Here is a 21,422-nt window from a genome sequence, read left to right as displayed (position 1 = left end):
GGTATAAGCAAGTAAAAAATTAGTTATGCCAGCCCTGCTAATTTTGATTCAAAGTGAAAAGGCACTCAAAGAAAAGTCCATGCAACCTTCGGGGTGGGGAAGTACCCTCTTGCCAAAAATAGTCCTGAGGAAAGCAGCACCTTATCCAAAAAATATAGCAATATCTGCAAGGGAAAGTGTGCCCACAGCCCAGCCAGTCACATACAGACTGCTTGGGGCTACCAGGAGGCCTGGGGACACTTGACAATGTACTTCACCAGAGAAGGCAGGCAGAAAAGCCTCTAAGAAAACCACGCGACAGGATAAATGCCTCCTGAAGTGATTGCCAAAGAGACCAGTTTGAATACAGGTATTAGCTAGACAGGGAAAAGAGAACTGTGTGTTGGCATTAAAAGGTGGACCCGTTTCCCTGATAGGCTTACTACAGGGGCAGCTATTAACTCTTATCATGGGATGCCTAAGCAAGCTTTTTTCTTTTCTAAAATGGCAGGAACTAAAAGCCATTCTGCTTCTGACAAGCGCTCTACTGCTGACTGTAAACAGATGTGTTCCTAATACAGTGATTGCCTAACCATGAGCTGTGATGAAAATATAGGAACAAAGGTGGAACAGAGAGGGCTGGAATTGGTTGTCACCATCACCAGGAGCAGAGGGGATACTACATTAGCCAGAGGTACATCCTACATCCAACACCTGATAATCTGAATTTGAGGGGTTGCATGTCTGCTTTTTTTCCCTGACAAGACCCTGGTTAGAGTCTCTCCAGGTGCACTGGGGCTGGCTGGGATGGAGCTAACTTTCTTCACAGCTGCCTGTGCTCCATTGTGACCTTGTGTTTTGGCTGAAACAGTGTTAATAACACACTACAGCTTTGGCTGTTCCTGATCAGTGCTTGCACAGCACGAAGGCTTTCTCTTTTTCCCACTCAGGCCCTGCTGGCAGAGTAGGCTGGGAATAAGGGAGAACTAGGAGGGGACACAGCCCAGTTGTTTAATCCAAACTGGCCAAGAGGATATTCTGTACAAGAAGAGTGTCAGGGATTTGGGCTTCCAAGGCAGCTCAAATTTAATTTAATTTCATTAAATTAAGGGAGGACATATATTTTAGTCAAATGTGATACCTACCATCCCCCCATGTGGAAATACAATTTGTGCATGTTTAATGTCATAGTCATCTCCGAGGGGACGCTAAGGCAACACCGAAAAGATGTTGTGAAACAGGTGAAATAAAAGCAAGATTTAAAAGAGAGGCAATTCAGAAGAAAAATAAGCTGAGACTGAATACTTAAAATAGGAAGATCTGTGAAGAAAAGGAGGAGCAAAAAATTTATACAGTTACTCTGAGACAAGAGTAAGAAAAGGATAAAATAGGAAGGGGAACTAGGAAAGAGAGGACAAAGAGGAATTACAAGGGTGGCTAAGAAAAAAGCAGAATTAAAACTGATGAAGATAGGGAGAGATGCCAGATGATGAAAACAACCTATGCTTTCAGAAACAGTGCTACTGTTTAGTTACAGTCTGGCAACAAGAAACAGAATTAAAGTAATTCAAACCCATCTAAAGGCAAATAGTAAATGACTCTTGTAAGATTGTTTTGGGTAATAAGGAGCGACCTTTAACACACCCCTGAAAGAGAACCCCTCTATGTTCCCTTCTTTACTACAGGGTCACGCTCTCTTGCTTTTGCACATTACAGCCCTCACATCAAAGGTAGAAAAAGGCTGAAATTTCATTGAAAGACCTTTCTATGGTATTTCCAATCCAATTTTCCACAGCAAAAAGGCTCAGAAAGCGTTACATCTGTCAGCCCTTATTAGTCCATTTGTAGCCAAGGAGAGCACACAGTGTATAAGGGGACACAAGTACACACTGGAGCATTTGAAAGAAGGGGAAAAGCCTTCTGATTCACTGCAACAGAAGTATGACTGTTACAGCTAGGCTTAGTGTACAATATTCTTTCCCCCACTATGGTCATTACTATTTTCCAGTGTGGTTTCAAATTACATGGCTCCTCATTAAATTATTAATCCATTCCACTCAGCTATTGATCTCCACCTAGCACGTGTTACCTTGTGAAAATCAATCAGATCTGTGAGTGTTGGGTGTCGGTTTGGATCGACCCCCAGGAAGCTGTAGAAATCCCCCGAAGCATCAACCAGGAAGTGCTTGAACCCGTTTTGCTGGCGGTAGGACAATGCGTAGCCCCAGATTTTCTCACTGACTCGCACCAGGAATGCGCCTTCAGATTTATTCATCAACAACTCCTCTGCTTCCTGACGGCTGATAATCCCTGGCAAGGAAAAACCCCATGGTTATGCAGGTAACAGGTCTGCCAGAGGCAATCAAATGCCACAAATACTGAACAGAAGTGAAATCATAATGGTGTAGCTGCTGAAGACTGGAATGTTTCTAGGAGGAGTTGGAGCAATGGAGACAATATTTATGCTGTTTGCTTCTGAACAATAGCTGTAAGAGTTTTGATGGAGTCTGCTGGGATATGCTTTTTAATTTGATGATTAAGACCTGCTTTTTCCCACCCTTACTGCTTTTTCAAAGGAAGTGCATAAATGCAACTGGCCTATCAAACCAGAGAATTTTGGACATGTGATCATTTAAGCAGACTAGTATTGCAGTTTGAATTTGCAATACATTGCTGATATTTGCAACTGTATTGCAGTTGTGTAGACTCTGTTGCATTATAATTGTTTTATAGGTCCTAAAGAAGGAATGTAAAGCAAGTGCCAGGAGAAGAAGTATTTCTCTGCTTTTGTACAGCCACATACATACATATCCATAGATGCATATAGGTAAACTGGAAGAAAAAGTTTAACAGGAGTAGAGTTTCAAGAACTTTCCCATTTTATTATTTTGTATTGGAAAAATCTTAATTTCTCTTTTTCTTTCTGATTCTAGGGCACAACACTGAAGTTGCTGGTGCTTCTGCTTGCATAGAGGTTATAATGCACAAACCCTATTCTGAGCCCAACCCACAAGAAAGGTGTGATCAGAATTGCACCTGGCACTGAACCAGGTCTTACCATCCACCCAGAGAACCTGGTTCCAGTCTATCTGGCCAGCCTAGAGGACAGTCAGCTCATGTCTCAATTATCTGTGAAACACCAGATGCTCACTCTCATCAGGAACAGATGTTGAATTAGGCCATTCGGAACGTGAACACGACACATACGTCAGTAAATAATGTATGTGAATGTTCCAAAGTTACTCTCTGTGGGGATAACTTTCTCCAAACAATACATGTAATATTTAATGGAACTGCTTGTCATCGTAGAATCCTACATGTCCTAGTGAGAGTTCCATGGAGTCCAAGTACTGAAAAGCCACACTGTTTTAGTGTAATAATAAACGTAGTTCAGGGATTATCGGTTTGTACAAAGAAGGGCTTACCTGAAAGTTTGGAATGCTCTAATTAAGTCCTTGAGGAAAATTATGCCTCAGGGAGACATAGGAAGGGACTGAGGAGATCTGGGTACAAAAGCAAGCACTGTGTGATATTAAGAAAGGTAGAAAAGCATATCCTTCCTTCATTTTTTTGTCTACTTTGAGAATATGAATTTCTTTTGCAGTTTTACTTGGTACAGTGATGAAGGGCTCAATGTCTATGGGGCTCACAGGTCCCTACGCGAATACCCTCAGTAACTAGGAAGAAACACACATATATAGTCTGCTGAATGACATACATTTCTCTTTTATGAAGGATATTGCATCATCTTTGCACCAGATATGAAAAACAGGCAGTAAACATGCAAACATAAGCATTTGTTTAAAAACAGCAAGTAACTGCTTGGCAATAGTGTCCATTGATGCACTTTTCAAAATTAGAAATAGTTTTATTGGAGGTATTCCAAGATGAATTATTAAAAATTTTTGAACTCTGTTCAGATAAAAAGATAGCACCAATATGAATCCATATGATATAGTGTATTATGGGAAGCTGTTCCAGCACATCCCAATACCAGGTACCCAAGAATTACACAAAAAATGATTCTGAAATCACATTATCTGTTAAACCAGTCTTCTCTCAAGCTGCCCTAATTTAAATATACATGAAAATTTTATTAGTGATTATGATGGCTACTGCCTTGACAAATCTCTGCTGGAAATAAACGTAGATGAGCCACACTACCAAGTTCAGAGCATTTAATGACAGGAAAGGATAAACAGTGCCATAACCAGCAAATGCTACATTAATTACAAAAGATAAGTATTTATACTGTAATTCTAGATTGAAGGCATGCAGAAAACTTTTGAGATAGGAACTAGGTGCTGTCACAACCTCTTCTGGCACTACAGTGCCAGAACTGTTATGCAGCCCTGACAGGGGATGAGGTGGCCTAGACAATTCAGCCTCAACAGAGGATTTGTAAAACAGAGACAGTTGTAAAAAAAGAGGGGTTGTATTATACAGTGAACACTATTAGGATATTTCTAGGGTTTGAATCGCTATCAGGCATATAACATGAAATTCATTTAGCATTGATTAGTTTAATGGCAATCTCTTCCCCTGCTCTGTGGAGCTGAAACACTGGAAGCTTCCACACAATGCCATCTTCTTTGCCAGACCTTATTTTTGTTCTGGGCACTCCATATCATTGAGTAAGTGAGAAATGCTACATCGCTCACAGCCAAGTTCCTTTTTTGTTTCAATTCTCTCTTCTGCTAAAGATGGTGTAATAAATTATCAGCCAGCCATTTTCTTCCCTTTCACTCTCCTGATTCAGTTAAAAGCTCACAAGAAACCATCTCTGCCCACCAGCTCCTCCCTTTCTTTTCCTGCCAGTTATTTTATTTTTCTCTGGTTCAATTCTTCAGTGTGTGGTTATAACAGCAATGAAAGTCTCCCTCTACCCTTTAAAAACATTATCCAAATAATGTTTTTAAAATAATATACAAATTACTGTAAAAATAAATTTTAAACAAATATTTGTTTAAAAACAAATGTTATTTAAAAACATTATATTCTCAAGACAACTGGAAAAACAGTGGCACTACTCTCTCCTGAGATGGCTGTAGAGAGATAGACATCTGTGAAACCCCTACATTTAAAATTGTTTTAACTAAAGTCAAGAAACTTTGGTTTCCCAAGGCTCCAGTAAGAGGTATAGAATCACAGACGCTCTTGTTTGTGCTAGTTAGGGTATTAATTGTAAATATTATCTTGAATAGAAACCACTGATGCTTTGAAAACTAATTTTCCCCTCACTCTCACTCTTGCTAATCTCCTAAAAAGATTTAAGAAAGGGAAAAAAGAGTCCAGTTTTGCAATGCTTACAGATATTAACATCTTGGATTCTTAGCAAGAGAATAACATTTTCAAAGACAGTTATTTCAAATCATAGAATATTCATCATCAACTGACATATTCCTAACTAACAGCTTCATTTTTTAAAATACAGGGCCTGTAATGACAATTTGTAGATGATAGGCAAGTCTTAAAATTTTTTTGTAATTATGTTCTTTTTACTGCCACTGATCTTTCAAAAAGGAAAAAGAACATCCTAACATTTAGGGTATATTAAGCTCATGCAAGAAGTGATGTGTTCATTATTAATTTAGTGAGCCCAGCTAAGAAATCCTAATGCTGCCTTCCAAGTTTACAAGAGCCTCAACAGCAGAAAGTGCTATTCTGCAATATTCTGCAATGACCCCTCAGCTTCCCACTCTGCTCTCAGGATTATCCTACATACATCCTTGAATGAAACTCAGGAGATGAAATACATGTATATTTGTTACAAGAATTCCATACCAAGCGTGAATCCAAACTAGAAAGGCTGATGGACTCTGCCAACAAGGCACACTATGACTAGAACTCTAGAATTATTTTTTCTTTATTATACAGATAAAGTTACGTCATATCCTTGCTTGTAAAAGGAAGGGTCTGAAGTACCACATGTGATAGTCATGTCTATATAAAAAGATAATTCAGCCTTTAATGGCAAATATATTTTTAATCTATAAATATATATATAATACAAATATTATATACATTTTATAATATATTCATATTATAATATATTTGTATATGCCAAGAGGCCAGCTAAGATTAGAGGGACAGCAGGTGCAAACACAGCCCAGAAGCTTTCATTTACCCTTCTGCAACAGAAGCTATTTGCTCAGCCAATGCTTTCTCTTTTCATATTTTTCCATTAGCTTGATCTCAAACACTCCAGTGCATGAGGTCTTACTCCGAAAAAGTGTTACAAACACTGGCATGAATAAATGTGAACAATGTAATGAAAGCATTCATGCCAAAGTGCTTTCACGACCATTATGAAAAGCCTTCTATTTCGTGCAAAATTGATTTGATGAACAATTATGAATATTCACACATAATCAATGCAGAAGAAAGAGATTCATCCTGTTCATACAACTTAAGACATCTAACCAGGGTGATGTAGGTCACTAATCAGGATCCAAAACAGAGAGAAGCCAATACCAGTATCTCCTTTGTTTTCAATAGGATTAGATCAAAGCCCAAATGAATACAAATATGCCTGGCAATCATTACACGAATGATTCACACGCTAAAGGTCATAAAAACACATTACACCGAGAGCAAGTGTAAACAATAAATAAATGAGTAAACACAAGGAATTATGAGGAATTAGCAGATAACTCCTGAATAATGTAAAGGACTATATTTGTTCAATTATACAGGCAGATCTAATCAGTACTTGGAAAGATAGTGATAAAATGGCCATAAGAGGGAAGGATCAGTTTGCTAAGCATCAGCCAACCCCTCCCATTTTTTTGAACTGAAAAACTGAGCTAGGCAGACATACTACTCTAAATATAGCATTTAGAATAAGAAATTCCCCAATGGCAAAAGAGAAAATTTACCAAAAATTTCCAAATCAACTTTTCTCTTCAAGACTTAAATTTGAAAGTCAAAAGTTGGATTACACCTCACAATGAAACAAACCAAACCAAAAAAAAAGAAAAAAAAAGAAAAAAAAAGAAAAAAGAAAAAAAAAAAGGCTTAAATAAATTTCAGGTAAAAAAACCACTATAGAAGCTTGAAAATAACTTTTTATTAAACCAATTTTAGGGTCTTGGTCATTTGAATCAAAACAGAAACGTTCTGGTTTGATGAGAAGAAAATACATCATAGGTTTTTTTCCCCCACTTCATTTTAATTTAAAAAATCATGCAGTTGGAAGTAAATATCAAACCTACTTGGGGCCAAAATCTGAACAAAGGCAATCAGTTTTGAAATAAATAATCAGAAAAGTAATCAGAAGTTCAGAAAGGATTGATCCAAGTGCAGCCAGTCTGGTTTTGGAGGAGCTGAGAGGCTGTGTCACACAGCAGCACTAACATAAGCCACTGCCAGGAGGAGCAGGAGCAGCTTCTGAGAACACTCTATGAACCTCGTGGAGGGGGGCAGAGCTTCCATAGCTCACGGAAGATGAAGATAGCTTGTGTTGGCTCCTCATGTGTAAGATGAAAACTGAAGCTGGGGAACTAAAGTTTAAAATAGACCTGACCTTTTTGAGATCCCATAATAAGCTGGGATAGTAAAGGCTTAAAACAAACACTCGAATGTATGACACCAGCAACCCTCTCTGGTCTGGGAGAAGGTGAAAAACCCAGCTCCTTCAACCACTCAGAAAGATCAAAAGCATAAAAGCAGGGAAGATGATGTAATGACTTCCCTGCAGTGCAAGAACTAGAACAGCTATGGTTTATACTCTCCAGGAAAAGCATCACTCAAAGCAAGTTTCCTCAGGTTGACTTTTCCAGTTCTCTCCCACACGTGCAAGTCTATATGTGGACTCAAACTGAGTGACCACAGTTCTGGTTGTTCATTGGGAAGGACACAATTAATCTACAGCAGGGTGATGTCTAGACTGAATACTTTATGTCATCCTTGAGACTGCCAATGTCACACAGAATTTAAAGCACGCTGCTATCAGAATGGTGGTTTCTGGACTGCTCTGCGACTGAAATAGTCAAAAAATAACAAACATAGTTAAGTCATACATCGTCACTTCTCTGGTGCTTCCAGCAGGAGTAGCATGCACAATTAAATAAGTGCACAAATATTTGCAGCAATAAGATCTTACAGTGCGCTACTATTAAAGAGGTTTCACCCTCCTTCCTTTTAGTCACAGTACTTTTTTGAATAATGCCACAAAACAAATAGTGAAAGAAGAGATCAATAGTATTGTGTGAGAAAAGCTATAGCTGAGACATAACAATAGCTCTGCCTCTGCTATTTCAGAATAGAAGCAATAAAGGCTAAAAAGCAAAGCAAGGGAGTAAATCAAAGACATCTGGTAATGGAAACAAAGCTGTTGAAGCTATTCACCATCTGCTGTTAAGGCAGAACAAACTCACATGGGACTAGATCTTCAAAAGAGTTCTGTTCCCATTTAGACATTGAAATAAATGGCCAGGTTTAGAAAAAACAAAACAAACAACAAAACAACAAAAATTCAATAAAAACTCAAACAAAAACCCAGCACAATGACAGGTACGTTTGTTGCGATTAAGGGGGAATTGTGTTTTTTTTGCTGTTTTGGGGTTTTTTTTGGTTTTTTGTTTTCCAAAATCTGGCCAGAAGTGTGGTGGCAAGAGCCCAAGAGCCAAGGGGTGCTGAATTCCTATTTACAGCTAGTAAGAATGTAGATATTTCATGCTGTGCTGCAGGTTGGCAGTCTAAGTCCTAGTAACCAGCAATATTTAAAGACACTGATAATAGAGAAAATACGTGCAATAGATCACAAAAAGCAAAACCTAAAATATGTGTACATAAAACCTTCCTGCCTCCACAGAACTGCACTGAGAGACAAAGCTGGGATGTATCTAGAAATCAACAGGTAAAATGCACTTTTGAAATATACTCACATACGAGTTATGTCAGTGCTCAGGGGCCAGCATGGGGCCAGCTTCCTCTGAGCTACAGAAGCAAAGCTAAGCAAGGCTGCTTAGTGAAACTCTGGAGCAAATTTTCTTTGCTCCACATTCACCACCTCTTCTGCACAATTTCAGGAGTTGAGCATGCAGTACCATACCTCAGATGGAGATAAATCTGTGCTGGGGAAAGGTGAGCAGAAGCCCATTAGCCATTCCTCACCACTCTTTTCCTTTGTAACCATCCTGGCACAGTTAAGGCATAGGCAGGATTGGGAAGCAACACATCAGTGAGACTCAGCCATCTCCCCAGTGTGCCTGGCTCAGTATAGGAAGCGTGCCCTGGGCTATGCACAGGCATGTATAGGAAACCAAGGCCCAGAGGAATAATGTATTTCTGATGGCAAGAGATCCCTTTAGGCAAAGATGAGGCACACTGATAATCCATCACGCCCTAAACGAGCTCTCCTTGAAGAATTACTTGGTGCATAGGATTGTCTTGAGTCTCTATACACAGGAGAAATTCAAGGAAAAGTATCACAGGTAAAAATATATAGGCCTCATTTTGTTTGGGTGGGGTCTTTTTACTTGGTTGGTTTGGGTTTTATTTTTTCTAATGTGGATTCAGCTCTCTGAATAAAGCAAACTAAGTCCTCAGGAGATTTCGTAATTCCCTAAGAATAAGATTTTCTAAAGCAATTAAAAACCTACGGAAATTCTGAAAGAAATGGGTGCCTTACTCCCCTGAGAATCTTAAAAAATCCCATCTAAATGAATAACGCAGTAATAATGGGTATTTTTCTTCAGGTTTACAGAAAATCAGGTGTGTTACATTCCTTGTTGCCAGGGTGGCTCATAGTTAATTCCCTATGCACTTCATGAAAATATACCTCTTAATTGTCTCCTTCAGAGTTCATTCTACATCCAACTATAAAATACCGTAAAAACCCTTTATGCCCACTGTCAAAACATTTACACCTTATTCACTAGCAAGCAGTGCAGCACAGGAAAGATAGGTGTTGGCATTACTTGTCTGAATATACCACTGTATAATAGAGCTGTAAATTTTTCTGTTAATATCTCCTCAAAGCCTGTGTGGCTGGTTTCCTTCCTTCTTTTCAGAACAGCCTGTAGAATGCATTAGCTGGGGGGAAAACAATTTAACCTCTCTCTTCTCTTTGTACGTTATTGCCACGTATCAGAAGAGAAAATATAGCACAGAATACCTTTAACCTTTTATGTCATATATATGTATTTATTTTTTCTTTAGATGGAGGCTCTTCTGACCTGAAATCCCTGCATTAAATCTCTGCTATTACTCTTTAATTTTTGTGAGTTTTCTCTTCTTGTCTAAATAGCTTCTGAAAAAAACCTTACATTAAAAGATAGAACAGTTATCTGTTCCATTTTCAGTGGTTTCTCAAACTAAGTTCCTGTGTGTAGCTTACTGTGTATGATCAGTAAATTGTCAGAAATTATGAGTCAAGAAAATTTCATTTTGTACTGTTTTCACTGTTGGAACACAGCTGTGTTTCAAAGTCAGAAGCCTCAATGTTCTAGTGAACTCAATGGGAGATCAACAACTGGAAGGTTGCGTGTTTGGTTTTGCTTTTGGTTTGTTGGGTTTTTAAATCAGTAAATACTTTAGGCCTATATAAACGTTCTAGACTCTCTTATAGATACCTGACATTTCCTGCAAGGAGCATGGAAAATAAATATATGCATGAGGATGTCTCCAAACTTGAGAAAATATCAGTATACTAATCCAAGTAGGGAACTTTGTTGCAAATATCACTCCTGTAGGATGCATTCGCCTCCTTACAATACAGATGAGATCAAATTTTTATTTCTATTATGTACAAAAAAGAAAACTATACAGGCCATCAATAAACTTCTCTGATGTGACACATGCAGAGCAGATATTAAGGCCTTGTTTTATCTACTGAAACATGAAAATTTGTTTAATCAGTAAAGCACACAGCAATATCTCACTAAAGCCTGACAGGGCTAGAAATTGTACAGTGGTGTAATAAACACAGAGCAAAGAAACTGATTTATGCTCTGATCCTGGCTCAGCAAATTAAAACACATCTGTTCTGGTACAATAGTCACTGATACTGTGTTTTGTGTGTAAATGGAAAAGTGTGACAGTTTTTTTTAGAAGGTTAGTGGGCAGTATTCATCATCCTTTCTCCAGTCAGACAAAATGTTTACATTCATTCAGTCTTGGTCTTGCAAGCAATAAATGGGAAATTCTACTTTGTGGGTGTCTTTTGCAAGCACTTCACTTGTTTACATTACTCACCTTGTTACTTCTCATCTAAATTCGGAAATTTTACTGAATTTGAGAGAGAAAACCCTTCTAGTACGCAAATTAGATCTAAAGCAAGGAAAAAGATGAGAAAGTTAATACGTGAAAGGAGAGGAGGGGAGAGGAAAAGCTCTCCTGGGATCTATTTATGTTTTCACAACTCCAGCCATCATTAGGCTCTTGTTTCTCCTAAATACTTCTGAGGGAAACAGACATGAGCAAACATGGAAGATGAGCTTTTACCAAACCAACTGCACAAAACAAAACAAAGCCCACAGTGAGATTCTTGTTTACTTTGGACATCTGCAAATAGGCAGAGTAGAAGAAGTAGTCTCTTAGTAGAACCTTCCTGGCTTTGTACAACTCATTCCAAGGCAACACTGCCAGGTGGAACTCCAGGGGGTATACATGGACCAAAGACCAAAGACAGACCAAGGACCAAAGACAGTGCATGGAACAGCACTGCTGCTAAATAGCCCTGGCTGGGATGACCTTCCTGCAGAGATCCCAAAGAGCCCATTACTGGCTGATGGGCAGTTGCTGGAGGGGACGTGGGAGGTACAGTTTTGAACACACAGAGACTGAGGAAAGTTTGTGAAGCTGGGGGTAATTCTTTCTGGAATCAAAGACTCCTTTAAAAAATAATTTAAGGAAATCTATAAAAGCAGAAATTATTTGCAATTCAAAATCAGCAGTCACTGAACACTTCACCCTCTGAAGGCTTTACAATCAGAAGTGAGTGCCAGTTCTCTGACTTGCTGTGCAAGCTGCTTTTGGATCTCTACCCACTGCTCACTCAGTGCATGGAAATGTTACCCTTTCCCACTTCCTGCAAGTGGAAGACAAGGGTGAAAAATTGCAAGCGTTAAAACTACTGTCAGTCTCAGGGACTGTTTTTGAAAAAAACACATCTCCTCAAATTTTTATTAACTTGCAGCCACTTCCTTCTCTCAAGCCTATATGCACATTTAACCACCAGGATTTTCTTTTAAAAACAGTGTCAGAAGAAATACTTGTACTTGCAAATCTCCAGGTGTTTAATCTCAACCAGAAAGACAAGTCAAGCACAAAACTTCAACTCTGCAGCCTCTTAAAACAGCTACATGTTTTACTATCTCTGAAATAAGCATTACTGACTGAAGTGTGGAATACTTCACAGGACATGCAAATCCATAATCACTATTTTAAAAATTAAATGCTAATATATATGCATATATTTACTTCTTTTAGCACCAGGTTCTGTTTCTGCACCACACATTTTATTATCCTGATGTTTCTTAACAAGTAAGATGTTTCTTTTTGTCTTCAAATAATTTTGACATAAGAAAAATACTATATACTAAACCCAAATATATATTTTTTCATTCACAGTCTTTCAGTATTGATACGCAAATTAGTTTTGATGCTTCTGAATTGTGAATACTTGGCTGCTTAGGCACATGAACATTTAAGTTTGCAATGCAGACTGGATCCTTTGTGTAACCTGTTCTAAAAATATGGCCATATTTATGGATGTATAGGAGACAGTAAATAATGAACATTCATTAAAAATGGCTGCTGTGGGCCAAGGAAAAATGAAGTTTTTCCCAGCCAAAAGCAGGGCATTACCCCACCATTTGTGTGCTCATGAATATACCACTTGTAGAGGAAAATGGGATTTAATTCTGTGCCCATGAGTTTCTTAATATCTACACTGTGACTGACAGTATACTGAATAAATCATATAATAAATCAGCATAAACTCTGGCAAAACAGTTAGGGCCTGATTAGATTTTGCCTCGTATATTGTGCAGCCATTCATTCTGGGGCAGTTTTTGACCCACTATACCCATTTTTCCATCATGTAATTACGTACAGAAAATACAGAGAAATTAAAAAATCAGGCCCGTGTTCACACAGACTGGACTGAGACAATCAGCTGCCAAAAGCTTTCTAATAATAATAGCAAACAATTACTTAGAATTGTAACATGCTCTGATTTCCTATCAAAATGAATGAGTAAGACAGCAACATTAAGACCTAGTGCAGCTCCCTGAGCCACTATTGCCATAGCTGTAAATGGCTGGGAAGAAGGGTAACTGGATTTACTAAATGCAGAAAAGGAATGAATTGCTTAGGTAATAGGAAGCTACCAGCAAATTTAATCAAGCCAAGTGAAAAGCAGCAAAATGGACAAGAATATTCTGAAATCATGGCGGCCACATGACACAAACTATAAGAAGGCAAACAAAAGCAAAGCAGATGTATCTCTAACACCACATTTTATGGGTATTCCTGCCTTTATCACAGCATCTCCTCGAAGCATAAAAAAATCCAACAGCAACAAAACAAACAAAAACCAACCACGAAAAAAACCAACCACCAAAAACTGGAGGGAAAAACAATGCATTAGTTATGAGCCAAATTATAAAAAGCCTGCAATTCCCAGTGGTTAGAACTCAGAGAAAAACAACAGTGCCACTTTGTCGAGCTCATCTCTAGAAAAATAGGAAAGTAATTTTAGAAAAAGGTAATTCCCACGCATTCTTTCCTTCTTCACATTGTTATAAAGCTTTTCAATATGTCTGGTATAAAAGCAATATAATGTTTTCATTATAAAAACAAAGTATGTTTAAGAATACTTTCAATACATATTTCAGTTTTTCATGATTTTGTTGAATTAAGATAAATCCCAACACTTCAAATTTGGACTTAGAAACTGAACTCACTGTCTTTATTAGAGGTTTCACATGTTTTACTTGGGTGTAACAACACAACCAAAATATAGACTATAGCTTCAGGCAAACAGGAAATATATCCTAGTCCTATTTAGAAAAAATCTTTAAAAAAATAAATGGGATGTACTGAATGAAGGCACATTTTAGAACATCTGAAGAACAATTATCGTGTTGGTGTTTATAAAAAGGAAGACAACTGCACTGGCTTTAGACGAGCAGATGGATTCAAATAATTTTCTGTATGATGCATCTCTGAATGAATATTTAAATTACTTTCCATAAAGGCAATTAATCTGCAGTTCTACCTGAAACAAACAAGCTTCACAATTACTTCAATGAAAGAGTGAAGTAAAATGTTGACATGAGTGATGACTCTTAGGTATTCAAAATCTGCTTGTGTGTAAACTGAAACTCAAAGCTCTCCACAAACATCCACGCTTAGTAAGGTTTATTCAAATGTTAGATTTCTGTGAACAACTGTCTTGAATCGTGTAACACAGAGTACATGGCTGGGTAGGAAAGGTTTTGTTATTCTACAGGTTACCAACACTGAGGCTGACGTTTTGGGCATTATGAATGTTCAGAGCCTTCTTTGGGAGCCTTCCTGCTACATTGCTAGTTTAAATGGCTTTATTTATACTAATATTGATTTACCATTCAGTACACTGGGAATGCATTATGAATAAAACATCATCAATTTAGTGGTCTAACTGTAAAAGCAGTTGCCCAATGAACAGAGGCTGAAATGTCTAGAAGATAATTGAGTTACATGGTAGTAAACAAAATACTACACTACAGCCTCTGACAAGCTGCTAATTTGCTAGAGCTGCTAATGTTTTCCACTGGCCTTTCCATATTGATACTGATTTGTATTGATGTAACTATGGTTTCATCTGACTACATGGAAGTTAGGTTTTTTTGATTCTTCATTGCATCCAACAAGATTCTTCAGACCTCTAACCTCCAGCAGCAGGAGTTGGCTTTTAGATCCTGGGGCCCTTCCTCCATGTGTTATGTTTCTGAGTGCCTTAGGACACAGCCAAGGGCTGCTGCATGCTCCCAGGTGAAACTCTTCATTTCAGGAAGAACCCAGACTATGGCCACAGATTTGGCCCACAGTTTACAGCCACTCTGACACGCCCTCGTGAATACCCTGATACCCAGCTGATAAAGGCAGTCACATGGTGCAACTGGCTCTGCAATCACCACAGCAATTTGTGAGAACGAGGCAAGGAAACTTTCCAGGAGGCTTTAATGATAGTGTTCTTGACCTTGAATTAGACAGAATTGAAAAGCAGTGGAAAGCATTCTCAGTTTGCTCTTAACTAATAAGGAAGCCCTCAGTTTTTAATAAAAATACAGGCCACAATCAAAAATGACTGATGAACCCTTCTCTGTTCTATAATTAAATTAATAGATCCAAAGGTACAAAATTCTGACATATATAAACACATACGCATGCTCATGATGCATGAAGCACATATATCTTACAGCTCACCTAGAACACTATGATCTCATGGGTGTTGAAGAAGCTGTCAAGACACATTTTCCAGAAACCTAAATGACAACTGTGCTACTGTAAATCACAGTGTCAGCAGAGTTCACTCTAAAGAAGGAGAAAAGCAAAAGTCACAGTTGACATGGAGCCCTGGCAAATTCAAATTTTACAGCTGAATGTTTCAACAGATAACTAGGCAGAAAATGTACTGTGTTCTTTGCTTTTCACACTTTTCTCTCAGGTGAAGGAGAATGTTTACTTCCTTAAATATATTCCCTTTGTGTAAAGTTTAAGAACACATATATTTTTTAGGTACATTAGCAGTCGGAAATTTGAAATCTATTTTCATCTGTGAGAAGCTTCCAGATGACATTACTGAGCTCATAAGAAATCTTTCTACATGTTTTTTTAAATCAAGTAATTATTAGAGCTTAAGGGATATGAATTTAAATCGTGGTATACCTGGAGTATTTTCCCATATTCAAATTAAAGCAGCAGTTCCAGATAGATTTCTACAAAGCATTTTCTGTAACTACTTAAGAAACTGTACTTCTTTATCTAGTTCAAAGAAAAGTAAATCTAGGGATATTATTGATAACTAATTTTTCTTCTCACACACTTGGCTACATTTGGGAACTTTAGGCTAACTTTGTTAATTACAGTGCTTTCTAGCTGCTTGCAGCATTCTTGCACATTGATTTTGTGTACTGCTCCTCAGGGGAAAAAATTACCTTTAATCACTCAATAAAGTGAACCAGACACTGGAGCACTGTTGAAAGTCAAATGAGAACAACATTGGGATAGTAAAAACTTCACACCTAACGAGTGGCAGTGTAATAACCATGTGCAGCTCTGACAGTGATCCAGTTCTGGACATCCTCTGGGGTCTGACACAGTTCTCAGTTAAGCCACTAAAAATCAGGCACTAAATTGCCTCATTTCCTACCAGCAGTTGAACTAAGGTAAGTGAGCTAGCAGCTCACAGCAGGATAATCTGAAAGGGGTGTTTGAAGCCACTACTTGGAAACAGAAATTACTTTAATGAAGGAACCAACTCCATCTCAACTTCTGAAAAAGTTATAAACAGAAGTAGACACAAATTTTTACTTAATTTTTGAATACAAAGTCTGGAATTAAGAGTCTTTCATTTATGCTAAATTTCACAAATGAAACATGATAAAAGGAACTGATCTCATACAGCAACTGTGCAGAATAATTTGTTCCTACCACCTCCTCAGTTCTCAAAGCGTCTGTCCCCACCCTGTAAACAGTAGCGTGGTTACGAGAGAAAATAGGAGAGGGAGTTCTGTCCCATGACTAATGAACGACTACTTTCTTGTAGTTTGGATTGAATATCTATAAGTGTTTATAGCACACTTCAAGTCAAAAAGATTCCTTTCATCAAGCATATTGGAATGAATTTATAATAGCCATATGCACTCATGAAAGATCCATGCTGTGTTTAATTGTGAGAAGCAGTGGTAACAGCAGTGGCAGAAAGTTCCACGGAATTACATATAATTTAGACCTCAGTCCTCTCCATCGTAGACTAAGAACTCCTGTGTATTTTATTATGGATGTTAATCTTGGATAGAGAGCTAGGGTTTGAAGCAGAGCCAATGCCAAGCTGCACAGCTCTTTTGGAGTTTTACCTCTTCAAAAGAGTCGTGAATTTGTGATTTGACAGTCCCATTCACTGAAAGGCCAGGAGAAGAAGGAAGAACTGACCTTTCTGAAATTGAAAAGGGGAGGCAGCTGTCATCCCCTTAATGTTTGCAAGGGTAAAGACAAATTTCTGTTTCCCACACCCCACTCCATTCTGCCTCCATGCCAGCAGCACATGGTGCAGTGACACACACAGGTTAGTTGCCTGCAGTCACAGAAATCTCTTCCCTTTGTTTTTCTACCATCTCCTACTGTTTACCTCCTGTGGGGAAAGCAGTTTAAGTGTCAGGATCTGCTCCTAACTGGGTGAACTGGAATTAAGCTAAACCAGCAACAGCACTTCACACAGCCCCACACTTTCCCCCCTGCATGACTACACACAATACCTGCTGGCACCCTCCTTGAGAGAGCTGTCTTTGCTTAGCAGGAAAATAGTATTGCTTCAAAGGAGCTGTCAAACTACTAACTTGTAATCTTTTCCCTTGAGGCTGGATCAATAGGACTGCAGGTTCAATACTTAGCAGAGCAAGAAGAAAGACCAATAAGGTGTCCAGCTGCTGGGAAACCAGGGAAATTTACTGACCTTGGCTCTGCAAGTGCTTTCTGGGCTTCAAATAGATAAAATAATAAATATAATTTAGTCTATCGTAAGCTGAAGCCTGTGAAATGGAAAGCACATTCTTGCAAGTGTGCAGGCAAAGGAACAAGAGCTGGAGGCATGGCTGATAAGCACTTAGATATAGACTAACAATAAGCAGGATATGAGCAATTCATCCAGGACTAGCAAGGTTCTAGACAGGATGCCTGTCATATGCTAGAGGGGGCGATCAGGAAACAAACAGATACAGCATTTAAAGATGCACAGTATGAGCTGAATGTCTTGTGCTGGTAGTGACTGACAGCTAAGCACGCCTTGTGCACGGATAAACTCCAACTCGCACATACACAATGCCACTGGAAAGAGAAAGCATGGTCCAGCAGGTAAGGACCAGACTTCAGTGCATGTAAAAGGGCACCACTGCTCAGATTCAGGCTGCTGGACAGAGGAACAAGGCTTTCTGCATTTGCTTTGGTCACCATCAACAATCACTACGATTTCTTTCAGTCTTACCATAAACAACCTTTGTAGATGTCTGGGCTTTTTACTTGTATGCAACACTCCTTATTTTGTGTAAAAGTGTCACTTTTATATCTCTACATATGAGTTCTTCCAAATAACTCTTCCTCTTATATCACATGGTTTTCATAAATGATTCTTCATTTCCAAGCAGTAATAGCAGAGCTTTCTGTCCACACACCTCTCCTTTTTGTTTTTTTGTAATGTGATAAAGCCTGAAGGAGCTGCAGTAATAGAGAAATGTACTCACACGCAGACCAGTTCAAAATGGAGAAAGAATGGTAATGAAAAATTACAGGTAAATACAGTAAGCTACCATGATGGCTTACTAAACAAAATCATAACTGCTCACAATGGCTGCTCTAATAGTAGCAGATAGAGAAGAAAATCTTAAAAGTGTTTTAAATAAAGGGGGCAAGAAGTCTTCAGAATGCAAAGCAATTTGATTTTCAATATTTTTTCAGTAAATCCACCTGGGAGTAAACTCTCTGAAAAAGTTGCTGAATATTCTTCACAAATGCAAAGAACCGCCTGACACAAACTTGAAAAGACTTTTAAAAAAATTATTAGTTTTAACTAGCCCTGCACTGTATAGGCTCTGTTCCTGACATGTTTGTGTCCATGAAACTGTTAACACACCACACCTGTTTCCCCTTTGGGATCACATGTTCTTGATTATCTCTCATTTTTAACATCTACCATACCTGCTAAGAAAAACTGCTGCCTTCTATCTTCAGAACATGCCAAATCTTTAGAATACAGCTTCCAGTTAAAAAGCAGTCAAGAAGGACAATGTATTGTAAAAGAATAAGAAAGCTCATTTCACATTACCAATTAGCCTATTTACATTAATTATTCAATTGCCTCATTCTACGATTTCCCTGATGTTCTTTCGTGCTTCCTTTCTCCTTGCAGCATGTTACAGCTCACATTACCTCACTTTGATACTTTGCTCCCTTCCAACGGGAGCCATGAGTCTAAAACATTTATTTTGTTTGCTAATAACCTGCCTGTGTAGACACTTTGGAGCTCTAATGGCATAAGAAAAACAATTCCAAAGCCTTCAAAGGAACTGACAGACTGAAACAATCACTATGACCTAAGTAGAATGAATTAGTGTGTGAAGGATCATCTTATTTCTCAGAAAAGAGCAAAACACCTCCCTTTACTTATAAAAGAAGCTGAGAGCTGAATTGAAGCTGAGGAATCATTTGGGTTCTGTTATGTTATGGGTCTGGCTTGAGTTGAGACAACAATAAAGTACCAGAATCCACCACAGAACCTCAAAACTTAACTCCAAATACTGTGAGATCTTTGAAAAATACTATCAGAGCATTTACGGCAAATTTTTGATAGGAATATGTTCAGGAAATACAGAAAAATAATGTTCCACAGCAAGTAAACAGATTATCATGACTCTAATAACATTTCTCATGCTTATATCCACCCACATAGAGAATATCTATAAAACTGCAAGGACTGGTTCATATTTGGTGCCCCAAGAAAACCTCTATGTGTAGGTTATAAAAATTACTGCTTTATAATAAAGTAAAATTACAATATTGTTACTATTTAAATGCAATGGTACAAACCCAACATGAGCCTATCCTCAGTCCTTCAACTGCAAGACAGATTTTCCAGCCACACAGAGAGTTTAGCAACCCCTCTGTATAATACACCAGGGGGCTCTCATTCATCCTGCAGCACCACTGTGACAGGAGTATCATCATCCTGTGCCTGAACTCAGCAGTGATGGAAAGCACAGGTCTAAGCAGCCTTGGAAACTCTTGTGCTCCATGTAACCACAGGATGGGGACAACAGAGGTGACAGCTGAGCATGCCTTCCCACTCAGGCCAAACTGTACTTCTCAACCCGTTTTCTAATGTAAGGTTCTGTGATGAGAGTGTCATTTGGTGTCCAAACTTATTCCACATCTGTTCTTCCTGCCAAGATTCCCAACAAAGGAAACACCCATTCCTACCAAAGTTTTCTGAGGAAACCACACAGATTGGGGATGGTGATTGACACTAATTGACTGTGGCATTACTTCTTTTACATAAAATCAAGCAGGTGGCAATAACTGGCAGCTTGTGTTAACCCAGGTGTATCCCTGCAGCAGCCATAACCCACAAAGTCTACAGATACTTGATCTGCTGGTCACAACTGTGTCAGTCCTCTCTGAGAACTGACTGGCAGACAACAGAGAACTCTACCTTTTTGATAAAGGGAGTAAAACATAATCCCTTCTAAATCTATCATCTTGAAAGTATCCTTTTCTTTTCTAATCTTTCCCAGACAATGGTTCAAAATAAATTTTGATATTCTGTAATCCTTCTTTTAATCTCACACTTTCCCTTCTCCATTTACTTGCATAAATTAGAGACCTGGAGGTGTCCTGCAAATGTGTGCAACATAACAGGTACATTGTCATACACAATTTTTATTTGAGTCAGGAATTCTCTGATTCCATTCCAGATGTTTCCCAGTCACAGTTCCAGAATGTTTTAGATACCAAGCCTTGCATATAACTATTCTTTGCATCCTTCAGTTCCCATGGAAGACAGTGAAAAGCTCTCAGTGAATTCAGGAGATTTTAAACAAATTTTTTATCTTTTTTTCTGATAAAATACTACATCAACTACAATTCTAGAAGTGACATAAATCCCAGACCCCTAGGGCTCAGTTTACTTAAGCAGATATGTACACTTTCTCAAACAGAAGTAAAACCTAGACAATGATAAAGCAGTGAATTAGAAAATAGATCATTAATATCGAGAAGGCTGTACTTCTGCTGGATTTACTTGCTTTACATCTTCCTAGAAAGCATTTATTAAAAAACTGGAAGATTCCTCTTCAAGAGCAAAAGAAAGAGCATGCTTTTGTGCTCAAAGCAGCAAACTTTAGTCACTGTCGGAGGTTTTTCAAACAAACCACTGCCACTTCTGTGTCCTTCAAAAAATGCTACAATACAAGCTATATTTTATAAGATATATTTCCCACAGTTCAGCTATGTGAATATGCCCACTGCCCTTTGCTGCTGCTCAAGGATCCATAATGAATAGACCTTCAGAAATATTCAGCTCCTTTACTGAGAATGCCTGATTTGCAGAACCATTATCACTATTTCAGTGTGCTAGATTTTCCTCTTGAAAACAAGTTTCTTCCTGAAAACATTAGCCATCTGAAGTTAAACCTCGATCTGTAAACATCTGCAACACGTTCCTGTTAAACTGAAAATTT

The 21,422-nt window shown here is 38.3% G+C and overlaps 1 protein-coding gene across 1 annotated transcript in view; it reads right to left on the bottom strand.

Annotated features, from left to right (window-relative positions):
- The window catches only part of SH2D4B (SH2 domain containing 4B), a 67,909-nt gene that overhangs the window by 7,086 nt on the left and 39,401 nt on the right, over positions 1-21,422 (bottom strand). The window contains exon 7 of the mRNA XM_048312065.1: positions 2,069-2,289. Within this exon, the coding sequence (XP_048168022.1) occupies positions 2,069-2,289 (221 nt within the window). The remainder of the gene's footprint in view (positions 1-2,068; positions 2,290-21,422) is intronic.

Source organism: Corvus hawaiiensis, chromosome 8 (genome assembly GCF_020740725.1).
Source record: "Corvus hawaiiensis isolate bCorHaw1 chromosome 8, bCorHaw1.pri.cur, whole genome shotgun sequence".
NCBI lineage: Eukaryota > Metazoa > Chordata > Aves > Passeriformes > Corvidae > Corvus > Corvus hawaiiensis.
Note: the sequence above shows the minus strand (reverse complement) of the source record. Positions and strands in the feature narration are given on the sequence as shown.